This window comes from Mastomys coucha, unplaced genomic scaffold (genome assembly GCF_008632895.1).
Source record: "Mastomys coucha isolate ucsf_1 unplaced genomic scaffold, UCSF_Mcou_1 pScaffold22, whole genome shotgun sequence".
In the NCBI taxonomy this organism is placed as follows: Eukaryota; Metazoa; Chordata; class Mammalia; order Rodentia; family Muridae; genus Mastomys; species Mastomys coucha.
The window spans coordinates 101351917-101373076 of record NW_022196905.1 but is presented as its reverse complement, the minus strand read 5'-3'; the positions used below and the strand labels follow the sequence as shown (position 1 = coordinate 101373076).

General features: G+C 42.2%; 1 protein-coding gene across 9 annotated transcripts in view; it reads right to left on the bottom strand.

Annotated features, from left to right (window-relative positions):
- Nucleotides 1–880: 880 nt before the first annotated feature.
- The window catches only part of Pcgf3 (polycomb group ring finger 3), a 38392-nt gene continuing 18112 nt past the window's right edge, over nt 881–21160 (bottom strand). For 6 of the 9 annotated variants that reach the window (XM_031337268.1, XM_031337260.1, XM_031337263.1 and 3 more), the window contains 6 exons: nt 16665–16772; nt 15742–15830; nt 7810–7947; nt 4128–4208; nt 3866–4045; nt 881–3526 (listed from right to left, as the gene is read on the bottom strand). In XM_031337268.1, coding sequence (XP_031193128.1) covers nt 3479–3526; nt 3866–4045; nt 4128–4208; nt 7810–7947; nt 15742–15830; nt 16665–16772 — 644 coding nt within the window. In that variant the 3' untranslated portion in view covers nt 881–3478. The remainder of the gene's footprint in view (nt 3527–3865; nt 4046–4127; nt 4209–7809; nt 7948–15741; nt 15831–16664; nt 16773–21160) is intronic. The other 3 variants (XM_031337269.1, XM_031337264.1, XM_031337267.1) reach the window with 2 other exon arrangements.

Genomic DNA, 21160 nt, shown 5'->3' with positions numbered 1-21160 from the left:
TGATGGTCTAATCCCTGCCTGCAGGAATGCAAGGTATGCAGACTGTGGTACAATTAAATGATTTCCTAATCTACGCATCTCAGTTTATTTACTTGGTGTATTTAATATCAAGGCAGAGAAAACTTTTGTTTTCATGTTAAGGTCACATGTGATGTGTTGGGGCTTAAATGATTTCCTGAGGAAACAGATACGTGTGTGTGTGTGTGTGTGTGTGTGTGTGTGTGCGTGCGTGCGTGCGTGCGTGCGTGCGTGTGTGTGTGTGTGTGTGTGTGTGTGTGTGTGTATGTGGGGGGAAGATTTCACTATCTGCACTCAATTTACTTTCAATGTTTTAGGAACATATCCATACACAAAAGTAGAACTCAGCAGGCTCATTACTGGAACATTTAAATGTACCATTAGAATGATACGCTTCAGAACACTGAGATACACCACCCTGTATGTCCTTAGAAACAAAACCCACCAGCCTCCAAGACTGGCCAGGGCAGGCGTCAGGAGGGCAGGCCAGTGGAGGGACAGGGAAACCTCAACCCAGGGTGGCCCAGTCACAGACTTAGCTCAAGGACTTGGGTGCACCCACAGAGATGCAAGCCTAAGATGGTGCTAACTTCATCACTTCCTGCCATGCTGCTTATCTTTTAATATTGATAGAAAGTACACACACACACACACACACACACACATACACACACACACACACACACACACACACTCTTGCAAGCACACAATCCCGGTAACAGCATTCTTATAATAATAGTGAAAAAGGCAAAACCAAATAGCTGAACGCACAGATTTTGAAATTCCACCTATATTCCCTTTCAATTTAGTAGATGCTAGATCACAATTCAAACACTAATAAACGCATGTTGGAACCTATTGCACAAAAGCATAAAAATGCCTTTTAATCCCTATAAAAACATATAAACCAAAAGGCTACAAAAAGTAAAAGAAGCTTGCAAAACATCTTACAATTTTATCTTATATGCCTGTAAATAAAGCTGGACCACGGAAACCAAACAACTGGATGGGAAAATATGATAGAAGGCTTAAAATAGAATAAATAATTTTATAAAGTTAAGTTTTCTTTTTTTAACCCCCCAAATCTTAAATTCAATATTATATATTCTATCTGAGTTTTCTATTTTTGTGAAAACGGTGTTGAGTGAGACTACGTGCTGGGAGGCAGGTCCCAGAGCTGCCGGCTGGCCGCACCCAATTTCTAGCATCAGCAGCTATGAAAACAACTTCGCAGGAGCTCTGCCTGCTGAGAAAGCTTGACAGGACCAATTGCTAACTGATCCTAGTGTTCATGCTGGAAAAATAAAATTCAGCCTTGGATGTCACATGGAGCTTGGCAGGAGTGAAATAAGGCGCCCGGAAGCTTCCATCTCTGAGCAGGTAAGGCTACAGGGCAGACCAAAGGGCAGACCATCAGGAAACCGTCTGCAGTGCACACAGGCGGGTGATGGAATCTTAAAAAAATAGGTATTTTGCTGCTGAGGTTTAACAGGTTAACGTGGTGACAGAAGCAGGGCTGTTGGGACGGTGGCGCCCAGCTAGGACATGGATTGCAATGTCCACCTCACTGAATACTTAGATCTATCAACTTAGCACCATAGCAAAGTCAAGTAACTCTAAAAGTAGCTACAAAGTTACAAATATATATCATGAGATTATACAGCCATACTAAGTTTGATCTGAACTGTAAATTAACTTTACTTGAATTTGGAGGTTTGCAACTGTTTAATTTCACCACATGGGAAAATACCTAAATTCTAATGTAACTGTATTGTGAGAACACAGTCTTGCAGAATGCTTCAGCAGCACATGTGTTCTGAGGTAGAAAGGTAATATTTACGCATAAACCCTTGTATAGTAACTCTATAAATGATTTGAATGAACAGCAAACTCAGGAAACCGAATAATCCAAACTGGCTTACATAGAGAGGTGAATTTTAGTTAACTCAAAACAAAAAGAGCTTGCTTTTGTTTTAGAAGGTCAGACATTAAAGACTGAGTTAATCTGGATGTTTTTTCTTACTTACCAACATTAAATCTCACTAATCACTGCTTCTGACACTGTGTATGTGAAAGAGGAAGTAGAAGAAAAAGTGGGTGTTGATAAACCCAGTCCTAACTGTCAAAGCAAATCCAAGAAAAATCTTCCAGTTGCTAAGGCGAAGACTCAGAAAGCTTGACCCTCGGGGATCCACTAAGATCCTCCATGTTCACCAAGAGCAGAGGCACTGCTGGGATTACAGGGTCCTACAGTTCTCACTGGACCTGGAAGGGCGGAGGTGGGAGAGGTAAGAGGGACCCAGACTGAGAGGCCCTAGGACTCAGGACAGGACCCCTGAAGAGGGATGAAGTTGGATATGCTAGTGTCTTATTCATTCTCTAACCTAACAAAACAATAAGTTGTATGTGAAAAAGGTGTGTTAACAAAGAATTCCCTCTCTATGACTGAAAAAGCAACTTCTGCTGAAGCGAGTTGTTTCCTCAAGTGAGCAGGTTGCTCAGTTACCTTTCATGAGAAAGACCTAAAGAACACGTTAACCCCATGATCAGGAAAGCAAGCCTGGAAATACCGACTACCAGGAACATGGAGGCTAGAGGCTACCTCCTAAGTGTCTTTACAAAGTCTCCCCACTGGACGGCACGTGCTAGTTGATAAGTGACAAACACAGCCACCACTACATTTTTCCAGCAGAAGGAAAACAGAATGGAAAAGGCAGGAGCTTCAGTGATGGTCTTTCCAAGAACTTTTCAACAAGCCAGTGCCACATTGGCCACACAACCTCTAGTTTGCCTTACTGGGGGTGCCAGATTACAGCCACATGACAGTGGGGAGTGATGGAAGGGTTCTTGCCTTGCCCAGTCAACACAGACCATCCCAGGATGCACAGTATAAGACTCAACCTTGGGAACAGGCTTCTGTTGTACCCTAGATGGTGGGAAATTAAACACCATGGCTAAATCATAGCATTCCTGTAAGCCTCTTTGGGTATACTTTAAATTAAAATTTTATATATCTCTTAAGTCTTTAGGAAGCTAAAAGCAACATAAATATTTACCATGAAAAGACTCTCAATAACTTACAAAGGACTAAACAAAAGTACAGATATTTTTGAGGCTTATTAAGAAACCTAGTCCAGGAACTAAACTGAAATAAATGTACTCAAGATTCTCAAGACCTGGAAAGCAAGCAGAGGTGCTGTGTGTCAGATGTGGCGTGGGAACGTGCTAATGTTTCACTTCTTCTCTGGCCTGTGGACCTGAAGCAGAGATGAGCAAACTGCGAAGTGTTTTCATCCTCTGTAAACGCGTGCTGGTAGTGTCTTGTTGGGAGTGGATTCTCTCATACAAAAGTTATAAATATTCTCTATTCAGAAATCTGGTCCGCATGGCACCCAGAGGCAACATTCCACAGCACATTTTGCCATGTAGAGTGCTGGGTGTGGGCTGAGTCTGGCTGGGCTTACAGCAAGTCCATCTTGGGTCTGTAGTGTAGCAGGAGGGGTGCCTTCTGCAAGACAAAAACAAAGGTGGCTGAGGGAGGTGCAAGGGGCCTGTACTGTGTGCTCAAACCTCAGGCACATAACTGGACTGGCAATGCCACAACTGAATTTAGTTCTGGATGACAAGGAGTAATTGTCATTGGTCCCAGGTGACCCACTGGTCATAACAGGGCCTATGCAGCCAGAACCTGACCTTGTTCCTCCTACCTACTACACCAGCCCTAGTCTCTCCTATGTCGTCTTTTACACTTCCAACCCTTGCCCTGATTAGCCCCAACTACTGGTCATCCTGGGCAACAATATGGCTAGAACAATATGGCTGGAGATAGAAGAGCTGCCTTCCAGACCTGGACAGGGACTGCCACACCAGTTTCCTGACACAGAAAGGTACCCAAAAGTTTGAGAGTTTGTTTCAACTGTGGGAACAACCACATCTGATCCCCTGGACTCAGGGGATTGAGTGGAGTGGGGATAAAGACCCTGGCTGGCTGGATGGATCCAGAAAGACAGCTGCTCCACAGCAATGTCTGCAAATAAAAGACATGCACAGCAAGTAAGGATCAGGAGTCTATCGAAAACTCGGTATTCAAAAGAACCACCTAGTCGCACCTTGAATCTCCACCTCGTAACAACCACGAACTTGAGAGTATGGTCCTTGCCCAGGATCTCCTCGTTGCATAAAATGTCCAGCTGGTGGGAGAAGAGGCTTCAATTAGGTGCACTTTCAACCTACCTTTAAACTGGGGATAATAGTAATAATACAAACAATACTCTGAAACAAGCCCCTCCCCAGTCTCGTGGAAACATAGGTTGTCGGCTTATTCATTAACTGCATCATCCAGCTGCAGGCACAAATTATAACATAAAGAACATTTCTGTTAAACCCAAAACTTCTTCAGGGGTCAAAGGCAGTAGCATACTTCATAGCTGTGTTGCACTGGTCTGAAGAGACTTAGCCTGGCTGCTCAGGGCATCAATGATACCTGCCCTATCCCTACCCCAGCTTTGGAAACATTATGTTTGGACCCCTCCCTGGATCCCTACTTCAGGTACTTTAAGTCATTGCTCTCCCTCTCAGTGGTAGTGAGATGTAAGTTTGTATGTTCATCCACTGAACCTTGAAGAGCCTAACCATCAACAATTTGGCAAATCACAGCAGTGACTCCAGGTTACTCAGACAGAAATGTGGGATGGCACAACAAAGAAATCACAAGACAGTTTCTCTTAACACACAGACTACATCCTGGTCTATACAGCATGCAGGACCTTATCTGCAAAGAGCATACAGGGCTTTCTTTATGTACAGCTGCAGGGACTGACATACACTCACTTGCTGGCCCACACCATCCTAGTTTTACAGTGCAACTCTGCCCACGATCTCTTACCCCTGGCCATCCTGTTCTTAATGCAGTGGGGAAAATGTGCCCTTAGACTTTTTCTCACTTATTTAATAGACTTTACTACTCAGCAGTTTAAGGTTCCCTCACCCTCGTCTTACACAGCACATGCTCCATAGAGACTAGACTGTTATAGCATCTAAATTAGCTGCAGTCTCTGAGGGTTCTGGCTGTCATCTTCCTGACAATGGTCTATTCCTAACTGCACTTAGTCATGGTTCTGTGTCTCCTTGTCTGAAGCCTAGTGCTTACAGGCTTATGTGACCAGTACTGGCCCTCCATGTTCCAGGCTCATCTGACCAGCACTGGTCATTATACAGTGTGCACATGGGTGCTTGAGGAGGTGCATGGTGATGTCTCACTGTTATTTTAAATTTGTATTTTCATGAGTGTGTGAATCAATGACTCCAGTGGTCTCATTATCTCCCCAGGCAGGGGACAAATGTTCTCACAGCCATATCAGAGTGTGTTTCTTGTTGAGACAGTGATGACTAGAAAACCGTGAAAGCTCAACTGCGGGCTGTCATTTTCACCGAGTGGTGTTTACTTTGTGATACACAGTTGCTTAATAAGCTACTGTTGCCAGCAAGGCATGATGTCCTCACCCTACAGCAGCTCTTAAGATTGGCCCTTAGTGTTCAATGTCTATGACAATGATCCCCACACATCACACATATTAGGGACTGCAAGCTCTGAGAGCAGTGTGAGATCCATCTGGGATACTCATGAGCCAATGGCCAGTTGCAATGAAAATGCCACATTTCTTGTTGGTCCCTATCAAGAAATGGTCCTGTGTGTGGAAAGCAGTCTCCCCTTGAACTTCCTGATTTCTCTAGTTCTGCACAGTGCAGAGAAGCCACTCTCCCCCTCTACCTTATTTCCCAAACAAACAAAATCCAGACTTGCTTTTCCTCTGGGCTCCTGGTAGCTAGTATAAAGTCATGTCTCCATTCTGTGTCTTCCACCTCCTCCCCAGCCACTAGTGTGGTTGGTTCAGAGTTGAGTGTGGGCCCCTTGACAGTCCAAAACCCTGGTTCCTGGGTCTGATACACAGCTCTGAGAGAGTACTGTGGCAGGACTTCCAGGGATGTCTTGCAGTGTGGCTATAATCAAATAGCATAGATTGGGAGACTGATGACAGTTAATATAAAATAAAATATATATTAATGTGAATGAATGAATAGTTAATACAACTGATCTAACAGTGCTGTAGGTTGGAACTCTGATGATCACAGTGTAGGCACTTGCTGTCACTGCAAGTTATAAGAGCAGAAGAGATCCTCAGGTACAGGTCATAATTTAAACACTTCCCCAAGGTTCTGCCTCCCAGTTCCATTGGGCTGAAATAGAAATTTCAGCACATGGATCTGGGGACACTGACTATAAGAAGATCCTCTTGCCCCATGATTTCTTGGGGCTTGTGACCAGGTCATTCCAATCTCTGCTTCCCCCAAATCTGTATCTAAAATGTTCTCTACTGCATACTAATACACGATTCCTCTCACTGGGCTTAGGATTAGCAGACAATCTGAGATGTTTCATCTCAAAGTCCTTAAGATGTTCCAAGGCCTCCAGGGGGGTCATACCCACAGGCTCCAGCTGGGATACTGGTCCGATGGCTATCATAGCTTCATGCTACTCTCCAAACTCCATGTGCCTACTGAAATATGCTGGAACTTGTCTTGTTCTGACAAGGGTCTATGTGCCCTACAAGTCCTTTTCCAGAACCTCAGAACTCTTTTGAGGCAACGCTTCAAATCACTGACCCTTCTTTGATTCAGTAGGACCAGCTCCTGCTTATCTTTTTGACCAAGTGCTACACAGCCTGGATTTTCTTTTCTTTCTTTCTTTCTTTTTTTTTTTTTAAGACTTATTTATTTATTGTATGTGTGTGAGTGCACTGTAGCTGTACAGATGGCCGTGAGCCATCATGTGGCTGCTGGGAATTGAACTCAGGACCTCTGCTTGCTCCTGCCCGGCTCGCTACTGCTCCGGAGTAGCTGTCTTCAGACGCACCAGACAAGGGCATCTGATCTCATTACAGGTGGTTGTGAGCCACCATGTGGTTGCTGGGATCCGAACTCAGGACCTTCGGAAGAGCAGTCAGTGCTCTTACCCGTTGAGCCATCTCAACAGCCCCCACAGCTTGGATTTTCAAACACATGTACTCATAAGTCTGTGCCACGAGCCCCAACAACAAGCTATGGGTCTCTGGCTTACTTTATTTTCAGTTATTAATTTAACTCTAAGTATCAGATCCATCTCTCATTTACTCATCTACCCACTCATCATTAAATGTAAAAACACATTTCTGGGACTAGAAGGGTGGCTCAGAGATTAGGAGCACCTTACCCTACACCCACATGGTGCCTAACAAGTATCTGTAAGTTCCAGGGGATCTGATGCGCTCTTTTGACCTCTGTGGGCACCTGGCATGCACATGGTATACATATATATGGGTAAAATATTCATATATGTATATATGAATATATATAAAATAAATCCTTTATAAAAACAAATTTCCAAACAAGGGGGCCAGCAAGATGGCTCAGTGGGTAAGGGTACTTTGTTACCAAGTCTGCCAACCTTTGAGCTTTATCACCAGGATTCTCACAGTGGAGAAGACAACTGACTTCTACAAGCTGTCTTCTGATCTATAAGCAAGTACCACTGCACATTTACACACACACACACACACACACATACACACACACACACACACACACACACACACACACCCCTTCTTTTTTTACAGCCTTGTTCAGGGGGTTGGTTTTTTTTTTTAATTGTTAATTAACGTGTGTGTGTGTGTGTGTGTGTGTCTTTTGTTGTTGTGATTTTAACAAACAAGACAGGCAAGAATGATCTACCCCAGCTCTCAGGCTGATGGTTACCTCATTGAAGGAGGAGAGGTTAAGCTTCTTGGCAATAAACTTTTTCAGGTGTAGCACGGTTGCTTGGGCTGAGCATCTGATCCACTTCCGCTTGAGGCCGCGTAGTTTGCTGCTGTTGCATTCCAGACAGATGCTTACCTAGAAGAGAAAAGGTAAAAGGTCAGGATTGCCACTCTCAGACTTTTCCTGGATGAGCACAGCTCCTATGTCTATGAACACTGGTCTTTTGAAATCAGAATAACATTGTAGAAAAGGTTTTACCACAGTTATTTTATACCTTCTTTAAAACCTCCTTAGAGTCTTTTTAATGCTTAGAAAACACCCTAGACTGTCAATTTTCATCTTAACTTACAGTCACTCTGAGAGTTATGTATCTATATTTGCCAAGGGCATTGAGTCCTCTCACGTTCTCAAATGCCCTTGTCCAGACAAGTCCTGTACTAAGCAAGGTGTATGAAGGAAACAGAGGAGTGCTCTTGACCAGAAGAAAGCCTGACACCAAGGAAGGTGCTCTGCTTGTGCCAATGCTCAGGGTCAGTGTAATGGTGTGGGACAGAAACTTAAAAGGGAGTTAAGTGTTGGATCAGACAAGTCAAAGGCAATGCAAAGGGAATCTGCTTTAGGGAGACAAAGCTTTATCCTAGGACTGCAGAGAAAGCCCTTCCTCTAACACAGGTTCATTCAAGTTTCTCAAAATTCAGGTACAAGAATTAAAAAGGAAATTAACCAAGATGTGTATCATAAGATCCCAGTAGATACAAAAGTAAAAATTAAGCATAAGATACTGAGAAAAGAACATTATCATACAGGCATAAAAACACAACATAACTTCTAAAAATAGCAAACACATTCACTAAAGCTAAAAACACCATGGGTGCCTAAAACTGAAGATTAGTCTTAGCTCAAGACAAAAAAACTTTCTCAAATATCATTTGAGGAAATTACTATAGGAGGTTCATCTGGTGATGCTTGTATTCAATTACTAAATCTATACCCCAAGATCTGGTTGCTCTAAGACTAGCAGATCCTCACATATACCAATCTTTATTGTATAACACCCCCCCCCCCAATTTTAAACTATAAGTTAAATAAAGCTGGTGACAGCCAATTACTTGGGGGGATAGAGAGAGGTGGAATCTGAGTTACCAGGCTGGGGGTTGAAGGTAGGGACCAGGGGTAGAGGAGAGAGGGAGAGAAAAAGAGTGCAGATGGAGAGAACAGGAAGGATTCATTGGTCTTGATGGACCAGCAGTTTATGTTCTAGAGTGAAATGCCTCCCCAGGACGCCAGACTGCTAGAGCAGAAATAACCCAGAGAATTTCAAACAGCAAAGTATTTGGGGAACACAGTTGAGGCAGTAGTCAGACTTGCATTAGTGATCTAGATTAGGGGCAATCCCATCAAGCTCAGAGCTAGAGTCAATCCATGGCCCAGAGTGATCAGGGCTTTGCTTTGCCTAGCTGTGGTCCCAGAGAGGTAAAGACCTTTCTGTCATCAAATGCCAGTAGATGCTAAGCTAGCAGGGAATTCAGAGGGCACAGACCAGGAACATATACAAGAGGCTAAGCAACTTGTCTTTTCATTGGGTCTTTTCTTTTCCTTCCTTACTTTCTGGTACAGAACGAGAAAAGGGGGTGAGGGGGAAGGAGGGAAGACAAGAGAAGATAAGAGAAGGCAATAGATAAGAGACAGAGAAGAGACAGAGAGTATGTGTGAAATTTAGGGCCTTGTGCATGCTAAGCAAGCATTCTAACACTCAACTACATACTCAGCTTTATTAGTTTTCAATTTTTCTTTCCTCTCTCCTTCCTTCCTTCTTAAGATAGTCTCATTATGTAGCTCTGGCTGGTTTGGAATTATATACAACCAGACTGGTCTTGAATTCACAGAGGTCTGCCTGCCTCTCCCTTCTCTGCCCCAGTGATGCTATTAAAGCTATGGGTCACTATGCCTCACCCTTTTGTTCTCAGTATTTAATGTTTAAAGCACAAAAAATCTTTCTAGTTGAAAGATATGTCTTAAAAGTTACAAGATAAAATTATTGTGAATTTAGAATTCTATGTCCACTAAATTATTCAAATGTGAGGAAACAGTAATAAATACGCCAGCACAAAAGAACTCAACATGTTTACTATCCACACCCTTGTTCTGAAATGACAAAAATCAGAACCCACAAAAGAGAAAGGCTAAAAATAAATCTAACATTGAGGAAAAATAAACACCAAAGGGCTGGACATGGTGACCCCAGCCTTTAACCTCAGCTACTCTGGAGGCTGAGGTAAGACTATCCCTGGGCTACAAAGCAAGTTCAAAGCCAGCCTGAGTAATCTAATGAGAACCTGACATAGAATGAAAAGTGAAAAGAGGGTGGGAGACATAATTCAGCAGGAGAGCACCTGCTATAAGTTCTACTCTTAGCATCACAAACAAAACACAACCTAAACTCCACAAAAGCATGACAACTAACTCTATACAGTTTTACTGCTGGGGAAGGGTTTGGGGATGTAGCTTACTTGATTAATATACTGGGTACAGATAGTACACGCCTGTAACCTTAGCACATAAGAAGTGGAGGCATGAAGATCAGAAGTTCAAGATCACTCTTGGTTATATAGCGAGCTTAAGGACAGAATGTTGTATGAGAAACCCTGTTACAAACAACTCCCCACAGACCAAACCAACACTATTTTGGTTTGGTTACATTTTTATTTTTTAAGAATAAAAGTTATTAACTTTCTGAGAACTTCATACAATGTATTTTGATCGTTAAAAAATTATTTTATCTTTTTATGTCCACCAGTGCATGTGTATGCCTGCTGCCTGCCGAGGCTGGAAGGTGGCAATGGGTTCCAGAGAACCAGAGCCATAAACTGCCATGTGGGTGCTGGGAATTGAACCTGAACCTCTCTCTGGAAGAGCAGCCAATGTTCTTAACCACTAAGATCTCTCCAGCCCTTCAAGTTTTATTTTTCTAAGGAGGTCTCATTTAGATTAGCCTCAAAGTTGGGATAATTTTCACACCTCAGTTCCACAAGGGCTGTGATTACAGGTGCTGGGTCACCAGGCTATGCCAAAATTTTAGTAAAAATAAGCAACAATTTATGAAATAATAGAAGTGGGAAATAAATTAAAAATGACAATGCTCACAACTCTTTTCTGAGGATGCTATACCCACGCTTCTGGATGTGTCTTGCCGCCTTCTGAGCATCTTTCTCTTACCCCTTATGCCTAAGCCTATATATACTAAAACTAAATTACCTTCATGAAGTCCAATTTTGCTTCATAAAAAAAAATCTTCTGACGCTGGGCAGTGGTGGTGCATGCCTTTAATCCCAGCACTTGGGAGGCAGAGGCAGGTGGATTTCTGAGTTCGAGGCCAGCCTGGTCTACACAGTGAGTTCTAGGACAGCCAGGGCTACACAGAGAAACCCTATCTCAAAAAAAAAAAAAAAAAAAAACCTGGAACAAAGCATTAGATTACTTAAAAATGTAAACTTAAGCATGTTCAACAATTTAGGAGTACCCACTACAAGAATAAAAAGACATAGTATTTCCAAATTGTTAGGAGAGGAAGAAGAAACCAGCTTGAGCATGATCACCAGGAAAGGGAAGAAACATCTACTCCAATGAACGGAATCAAGACAGGTTATAAAATGCAACATAAAATCCTACATTGCATACCTAAAGCATCAGGACATGGAAAGGTCTGGAGACACCAAGAAAAGTCACAACACCAAAACCTGATTAGTTGGGAACCAAAGCAAAGAAATGGCACAGAAAAGGAGAACTCAACTGGGAGACAGCATACTCATGAAGAATGTGGGCCAACAACAAGCCTGTTCTTTAGGACAAATACAACTGCAAGGACCACAGAGAGAAACTGAGCAGAAAGCAATGGTGATTCAGGGAACACTAAAAGGAAACTGTGAAATCAACACTGACTCCTTGGCTGGTTGGTCCTTTATTTGTCCATCCATCCACCTTACCACAGGCTTTAACTGACCCTCACAAAAGCCTTAGGTAGACACTATCATCATTTCACAGGCAAGGACACTGAAGCAAAGGCAGAGTGACAGCTTGTGGAAGGAAACTGCAGTTTAAGGTTAGGGTGAGGATGTGAGAAGATGGGCCTGTAGGTCCCATGTGCTTAACTACCATCTGTACAGCCAAATCAGTGACTTGAAAAATATTTCCCCTGGGCTCTCTGCACAACCAGACTGTGATGGCTTATCTTGTCAACTTGAAACACCTGGAAAGGAACCTCAGCTCAAGAACTGCCTTGATAGAGGCATGCCCACACTACCCGGAACAGGTGATCCTGTGTTATGTAATGCTGCACGCACTTGTCTACAGTATCAGGGTTAAAACCTGATCATGGACAAGAGGCATTATGACTCCAAAGGGAGTCTGTCTCCTGAGGTAGCCCAGTTGCTGACATCTCCTAACTCAAATGTATTCCAGATTGATCTCTGCTATAATCTGTGGGGAGATCTGCATGTTTTCTTTATTCAGGCATAAAGGTGCCCTAAGAAATATTCCGTTACAGCTAACACTGAGATTGAACATTATTTCCTGGCTTTCACAGTGCTTCAATAATCTTATTAGATTTCCTAGCTGTAATTAGTTGGAAATTTTTACTAAGAAGCTGTCTTACCAGACAGGGCGTCTCAAGAGTTAGAGATAGCAGTTAGGCACTTGTGATCAGAGACGTCTCACACAGGGAAAAAAAAAAAAAAAAAAAAACCAAAAAACTATTTTACTGCCAGTAAGAAGCTAAAAGTTGTAGGACTCCCATCACTATTTATGTTACAGCCAAAAAATGCTAGAATACGACCTTCAGCTACTTGCCTCAGACAGACCCTGAGAGTTTATCTTGGGGCTGCCAGGACAACCTAGCCCAAGAAGAAAAACACCACTGCTCCTCAGCCTTGCACCTGGCTGTTTGATTTTACTGACCTTGATGTAGCCATCTCCTGCCTATGTGACTTCTGTAGTTTGCCCTGTTTTCTGTATACTATATAAGCCTGATTTCTACTTTGTACAAATTGCATTCAGTTACAGCACTGCCTTGTGTCTGTTTCTGTTTGTCATTTCTTCCCCAACGCCTTGTCTACCTGACTAGGACCCTGTTCCCCACACGGGTTGAGGGAGGCCCGGACTGGCCGGCCGTGGCAATGTAAGAAAGCTAGGTGAGCAAACCAAGGAAAGGGAGTCAGCTAGCAATAGTCTGCTATGATCTCCGCTTCCGCTCTTGCTTTGGCTTCTCTCCATGATGGACTTGTAACATATAAGCCAATATCTTCTCAAATTACATTTGATCAGTGCTTTATCCCAGCAACAGAGAGCAAACTAAGAAAGAAATTAATATCAAGAACATGAGGTGTTACTGTGATGGACCTGAGTCTGTGGCGTCATGCCTTGGACAGTTTCATGGGATGAAGGTACAGAATTTTGGAGCTTTGGGCTAGAAAAGCCATTGAGGCAAGTGGGGGAGGCAGGCAGGCAATTGGGAGGAGGGAGGGAGGGAGAGACAGAGACATTTAATATGTATATAGCTCTGGCGGTCCTGGAACTCAGGACCAGAACCAGGCTGGCTTCACACACACAGAGATCCACCTGCCTCTGCTTCCTGAGTTCAGGGAGTACAAGCATGAGCCACTATGCTCAGCTTTTAATGTTTATGTGATCATTTGCAGTAGGGGATATGGAGCCTAAAGTGGCCACTTCCTGTAGGACTCCCAGTAGAGGGATAAGGACATTAATCCACCCACAAAACCTTTGACCCAAAATTTGTCCTTCGTACAAGAATAACCTCAGAAAGACTGAGGGAATAACCAACCAACTTAAGAACCATTCGTTGGGCAAGAACTTAACACTAATAATGATACTCTTTTATACTTGCAGACAGGAATCTAGCATAACTGTCCTCTGAGAAGATTCACCCAACAGCCAACTGAAAATTGTGGAGTCTTATGGAAGAGTTGAGGGACCTGACGGGGATAGGAACTCCACAGAAAAACCAACAGAGTCAACTAACTTGTACCCTTGGAAGCTCCCAAAGGCTGAACAACCAAGCAAAGAGCATACATGGGCTGGACCAACTGGAGCGGGGGCTGTCCCTGAATCTGTTGCCTGCCTGTGGCTCCTGTTTCCCTAACTGGGCTGCCTTGTCTGGCCTCAGAGGTCTCCCTGTGCGGGTCTGGAGTTGGTATCTGGGGGATAGGGGGGCTCTTCCTTCTTGAAGAAAGGGGTATGGGAGAGGGACTTTGCAAGAGGGATGCTGGGAGAAAAGGGGCAGTTACTATTGGGATATAAAGTGAATAAATATATTAATGGAGGAAAAATATTCAAGAAAGAAAGAAAGGGAGGGAGAGTCAAGAGAAGGAAAAGGACAGGGAGAGGGAGGGGAAGGGAAGGGAAGAGGAAGGGGGAGGAGGGAAAGGGAGAGGAAGAAAAAAAACCTGTGATTTCTGGTCAGCTGGAGCTGAAGAATCAGATGTGATTAACAAGACCAGCACCACTGAACTGAAACCTTTGCTTTCCTGGGACAATTGATGCTGGTCAGCTATGATTAGTAAGAGACGCAGCATCGTGTTCCTCAGGAAAACAAGCAGAAGCCAAAGTCTACTGGTGGATGAAGACTGCACATTAAGCTAGCAGCAAAATTTAGCACATAATGTGGAAGTCTCTCCCACATGACACTGTTTTGTTCAGGCATGTTAGGGTCATAAAGAACAACTGAGGCTTGGCACAGCATAGCAGGGTTGGAGTCTTCCTAAAGACAGGCTAGGCTGGAGGAGTGGGGAAGGGAGGGGTCATTGATGTAGCCTCCGTTACAGTGGAAACCCCAAGATTCAAAGAGGCATGGAGGAAGTTTACTGTCTGTGGCAGGATTGAAGTCTTTCTGATGGAGCTATTGGTGAAGCTCAGAATCAGCATAGCAGATGAGACCCGGGGCCACGTCAAGCTGACTGCAGTGCTTGTTGCCCACAAAGGCAGTCAAAGTGATCTTCTCACTAGAGGAATTCCATGATTCCAGCCCCAAATATACTGTCTGTCTCAGTTACTGTTTCTTCTGGTAGGGCCAATATCATCCCACGGTTTGTAGCTGGCTACTCATGCACATTCATCTCGCAGGAAGCTGTAGAGTGACTATCTCTGGTCAACTTTGGCATCATAACTAAAGTCAGACTGGAGAAAGGACCTGTCTCTTCCAAGGAAATCATGCCAAGTTTTCTTGGTGGTGGCGTGCACTGATTATCACATGCTGACCCAATCACCCATGGAAGAGAGTAAGCTGTTTTCAGTGGACTGTGTTAGGCTGTATATAAGACAGTATTACTTAGGAACGATAGCATCTTTGTTCCTTGTTACGTGTCTCACTTGTTTCCCTACTGCTTGGGAGAGGACATCTAAGCAAAGTGACAGCCAACCAGTCATGGCATTTCATTACTCCCTGTTTCATCAAAAGTATCACAACTGTTAGAACTGACAACTCAGACAATACACTAGGAAGTTCTATAGACAGGGATATGGAATTTTATCAGATCCTTCTATACATTTTAACTTGATAATGTGGCATGGATAGTCCTCAACACTGCATGCTTATTTCCCTTCACTTTGCTGATGGATCGCTTCCCCTCAGGCACAGGAGAGAAGTTACCAAACCACTAATAGTGAGTATTTGCAGTAGGCTGTAAAAAACATAATCTGATTGTGGGCTGTAATTCTGTATGTTTGAAATGCTTTACAGTCAGCATGTGTTGCTTTGATAATTAAAACAAATAAATGAAAGGAATATAAAGAAAAGTTAAGGAGTTAATAGGAGGAAAACTTTATGGTGATTGATCCTATTACATTTTCATGAGACACTGAAGCATGTAAACATGGGATAAACTGAAGCCAGAAAATTCAGAGAGGAGGCATTTTCACCTGCTCGTCACTCCTGTGGTAATCATTGTCCTCCTCCTGCTTCTCTTCTGCTGTCTCTTTATTTGAACTGTCGTCTGCTTTGGTTTCACCTTTTAGCACAAACAGAAAAAAAATGTACAGGTTGAAATATCTCTAATCCAAAATTCGAAAGTTCAAGTATATAAAACTTTTTGAGGTATAAGTGGAAATTGTCATAAAAGGCAGAATTAAAATATTATATGCAACTTTTCCAAAATGGGAGGGGGAAATCCAATTCAGAAACACTTCTGGCTCCAAGCATTTTGGAAAAGCAAAGCCCATATGAACACACCCTATTATAATATTTGTAAAACCTGGCAGTATACTAAAACTGATGCTGACACTCACTCTACTGAGAGCATACATGTAAGGAGCTCAGGGATACAGCACATTGCTGAGGAGCTAAGGAACGCCGGGGTATGAGGCCCTATGGCTATAGCTGGGCGAGGCAGGTTTTGGATTATGTGTCATAGGGTACTCAATAGATTTTAGATTAGTGTCTTAAGGGGCTCAGAAACTTACATGGTTCCACTAACAAAGTGCCAGTTACTTAAAGATTTTGAAAAATTTATTAAATACTTACTTAAAAGCACTAATTAACTTTATGCTCAAATCGAACTGGCATTTAGTTCTTATTATAAAGCAAACAAAGTTAGAATTTTATCTTAAGACTATCCAACACATTTTTTCTTAGGCCCTGTCCAATTCTGTTCTCTTCCACATGAGCCCTAGGCATTTTCTAGTATCTCTTGTACTCTTAACTACCAGGGTTGATGAAGAACCTTTTTAGGAACCATCAGAAAATGGTCACTTTCTGGAAAAAACACCTAAGGCAAAGTGCTCTGTTAGGGAAAGCTTGATAAATGAAGCTCTGAACTGCATGGTGGCCTGATGCAGCTACTCACCATTGCGAGGATCTAGGTGCTGTTTCGCTGAGCATGCCTCCCCCTTGATGTCACCTGGCACCTCCATGCCCAGTTTGTGATAGAATTCCCTCTGTTTCCTCATTTCCGCTATTAAGAATGGAGAGAATTTTAATATTCAGTAGGAAAGGACTTAAATAGTAAAACTGCTCACTAACATCACATGAAGAAACTTGCAGATTAGATGATGAGTCTGAAGTATGCTACTAGTCAGAAAATAAGCACAGGTGAGGATGGTAACCTTAATAACCATGTTGCAGGTATTCAAAGACACTGAGACAGGACTCAAGTGGGAAGAACTGGTGCAACAAGACAGGCTCTGGAGCTGTAGGGATACTGCTCAGGACTATGACCTAACCTCTTCGGCCCTCTAGGATGGTGTGGAGTTATTCATCACCTGGAGCAGGACAGATCCTAGGGAGGCAGTTTGAGGGACTCCTCAGGGTATGACAGACCCTTCATACATCATCATTGACAATGTGGCTGCTAGTAAAGTCCTATATCCCACATACCATTGTGGCACAGGCAGCTTAGCAATCCACACATGCTGCTGAGTGCTCCCACTGTCCCTGTAGCCATGATGGTCATAAGCTACCATCAAGTGCAGAAGAGCTCTCACTAGGCTGAGGGCAGGAGATGCACCTGAATGACAAGAACAGACCCAGAACAACCCCGTCCTGAAAGCCTGTGTTTGTGTGCCAAGGTCACTTGGTCACATCACAGACTATAGCAGTATCCAGTGGCCATGTCTGTCTTGTACTGAGTGAAGACTGCCCCCAGTTGCTGTGGGCAGTAGTGGCCATGAAAGAAATGCAAGAAAAAGAGTAAAGAGAAACCTCCAACCTACAGAGAATGTTTATTTTTGAAGGCAGACATCTAGTCATGAAGCTATCCAGGGCTTCAGCTCATTGTGTTTCTAGGGATCATTAGCCAATATAGCAGCATGATCTGTCCTTAGACGGTCAGCATATACCCAATGGCTAGACCAAGCTGATACCTTGTACTTAGAGGAAATAATCAATTATAAGAGATGAAAACAGCTTCTGACTTAAACAGCAAAGACTAATATTCAGACCCAAACGATATGCACCAGATCCTGGCCACTGCTCAGAGTATACAGGTGGCAAAGGAAGCTTAAAATGATCTATTCAAACCAAAAATCTATAAGATACTTTACATGTAGTGAAATAAGAAATGCTTTGTTAAACTTTTAAAAATCTTACTTTTTTTTGGAGACAGGGTTACTAGTTGGCCTAGAACTCACTGTGTAAACCAGGCTAGCCTCTAACTCACAGAGATCTTGCTTTTGCCTCCTGAACACTGACATTAAAAGCATGTGCCATCATGCCTAGCCTTATTAAACCTCTCATCTACATATTTGTCTTTTCCTATAGACCTGGAACCCTTAGAACCTAGCATCTAGCCTGAACTGAAGCTCTGCTAACCCTGACAGTGCAAGTATGAGGATGTATAAGCTGTGTATCTGGTCAAAAAAGGTAGCCCTTCTACAGTAGAGGGAAGCAAGGGCTCAATCAAAAAAATGGCAAAAGTATCAGTCAAAGATGTCCTTGGGCCAGAGAGATGATTCAGTGGTTAAAGATGCCTGCCACCAAGCCTGACAATCTGAGTTTGATACTGTGACCCACAAGTGGAAGGTGAGAACTGATTCCTGCAAATTGTTCTCTGACTTATATATCTAACCACAGCACTATATACCAGGGCACACACACATGCATCTCCACACGTACATACATATACAAAATAAATAAATGAAGAAAGAGAAGCTCCCATATACAACTGTATAAAAGGCAGCCCAGAGCACGGGACAGTCTCTGGGAAGTCACCCAAAGCTGTGACCTGAACACCAAAAGCCCAGAGAACAATGACAAGGACTCATCAAAGGCAGAAATAACTCAACTTCTGATACCATGATTACTGCCTACTTCCTTAACTTTCACTTATCATAATTAAAAAGGATAAGAAAAATAGCACCCAGCGTATGGTTGAATCAAATGTCTTCTGAAGACTCATGTTTAAAGTTGCCAACTCTGGGGCTCTTGGGAGGAAACTGGATCAGAAGAGTCCTAACTCCTAAGGATGGTCTGATGATATTCCTGGGAGGTGTAGAAGGGGGCCTAGCTGTAGGAAGTAGGTTTCTGCATACTTCTGGAGAGTAATTGCTCCTAGGCCTTCTGTCTGCTTTTACTCCTATGTTTCCTGGCCACCATGATGTAAGCAACTTTGCTCTGCCATAACCTTCCATCATGATCTTCTTCTGCTTCACCATGACCCACAAATAATGGAACCAGATGACCATGGACTTAAAATCCTAAAACTATTATGACAAAATCACTTCTCTAGGTTGTTTGTCACAGAAAAAAAAAAAAGTCTAATATATAGATCTACAGAGAGAAGAGAAATTGAATGAATGAATGAATGAATGAATGAATGAAATGGAAACCTACTCAATAAAGACTAGAGATCAACGCCTAAAATTACAATTATTCCAAATCTAAATATACCTAGACATAAGCATAAAAACAATAATTTCTAGCTTGACTTATTTTTTCATTCAGTAATGAGTTCTTCGGTTTCCATGAGTTTGTAAGCTCTCTGTTGTTTCTACTGTTGATGTCCAGTTTTAATCCATAGTGGTCAAATAGGACAATGTATCTCCACTAAAGTCCAAAACCCTTCTATAGTAGGCCTTCAGAAATGCTGAAGCACACATGAGGATTTCAAAATAGCCTTTATGAATATGCTTAACAATCTTAAAGATGGTAGAATGAAATGAAGAAACCTGTTCAAGACATGAGAGCAGAAAAAAGAAAACCAAAACTGAGGGAGCTGGAAATGAAAAATTTAGAAACAGGAAACTCAAAGGCAAGCCTCACCAACAGAATATAAGAGATGGAAGAGAGAACTTCAGGCACTGAAGACAAGATAGAATAAATGGATACCTTGGTCAAAGAAAACTTAAACTAAAAAAAACTCCAGGCACAAAACATCTAGGAAATCTGAGATACCATGAAAAGGCCAAATCTACATATAATAGGAACAGAAGAAGAAGAAACCCAGGTCAACATATTTTCAACAAAATCACAGAAGAAATTTTTCTCAACTTAAAGAAGGAGGTGCCTATCCAAGGTAAAAGAAGCATACAGAACATCAAATAGACTGGATGAAAAAAGAAGTTCTCCATGACACACAATAAACAAAATACTAAATATACAGAACAAAGAAAGAATATAAAAAGCTACAAGGGAAAAGTGAACAAGTGACACATAAAGACAGGACCATTATAATAACACATGACTATTCAATAGAGAATCTAAAAGCCAGAAGGACTTGGATAGATGTTCTACAAACTCTTAAGAAATTAGACAGACTACAATACCCACCAAAACTTCAAATCACAAGAAAGAAATTCCACAATAAAACCAAGTTTAAGCAGCATGTATTATCTATAAGCCCAGCTCTTCAGAAGACACTAGAAAAACTTTCAATCTGAAGAAGTTAACCATACTGAAGAAAGCATAAGGAATATAAAATCTCAGAACAGCAAATAGAGGGAGACAGACCCCAACCCATACCACAACAAAATAGCAGGAATCAACAAACACTGCTCATTAATAACTCTCAACATCAATGGCTTCAATTCCCCCAATAAAGACACAGATGAACAGACCAAATTAAACAACAACAACAACAACAACAACAAAAACAGGACCGTTCCTTTTGCTGCATCCAAGAAATATACTTTAACATCAAAGATAGACATCAGCTCAGGGTAAAAGGATGAGAAGATATTCCAAGCAAACAGATCCAAGAAAACACGCCAATGTAGCCAATAAAATAGACTTCAAACCAAAACTAATCCAAAGAGACAGGAAAAAATAATATAGACTCATCAAAGGAAAAGTCCACCAAGAGGATATTACAATTCTTAACATCTATGTGATAAATACAAGACACCAAAGTTCATAAAGAAACATGACTACAGCTAAAATCACATACTGACCCTAACAGTGAGAATGAGTAATTTCAATACCCTAATCTCACCAACAGAGAGGTTATCCAGAGAAAAACTAAACAGATATGCTCGAGCTAAGAAACTTCATAAATCAAACAGACCTAATAGATATTTACAGCCCAAACACAAATGAATGTTCCTTCTCAGTACCTCTAAAATTGATTATGTATTTGAACACAAAGCAAGTTTCAACAGATATAAGAAAACTGAAATTACCTCCTGCATCGTATCTGATCACCATGGATTAAAGCTGGGTATCAACAACAACGGAAACAGCAGAGAGTTTACAAACTCATGGAAACTCAACAACTCACTACCGAATGAAAAACGGGCCAAGACAGAAAATAAAAACATTTTATACCTGAATGAAAATGAAAATACAACATACCCAAACAATGATATAATGAAGGAGTTTTTTTTTTTTTTCCCCCTGAGACAGGGTTTG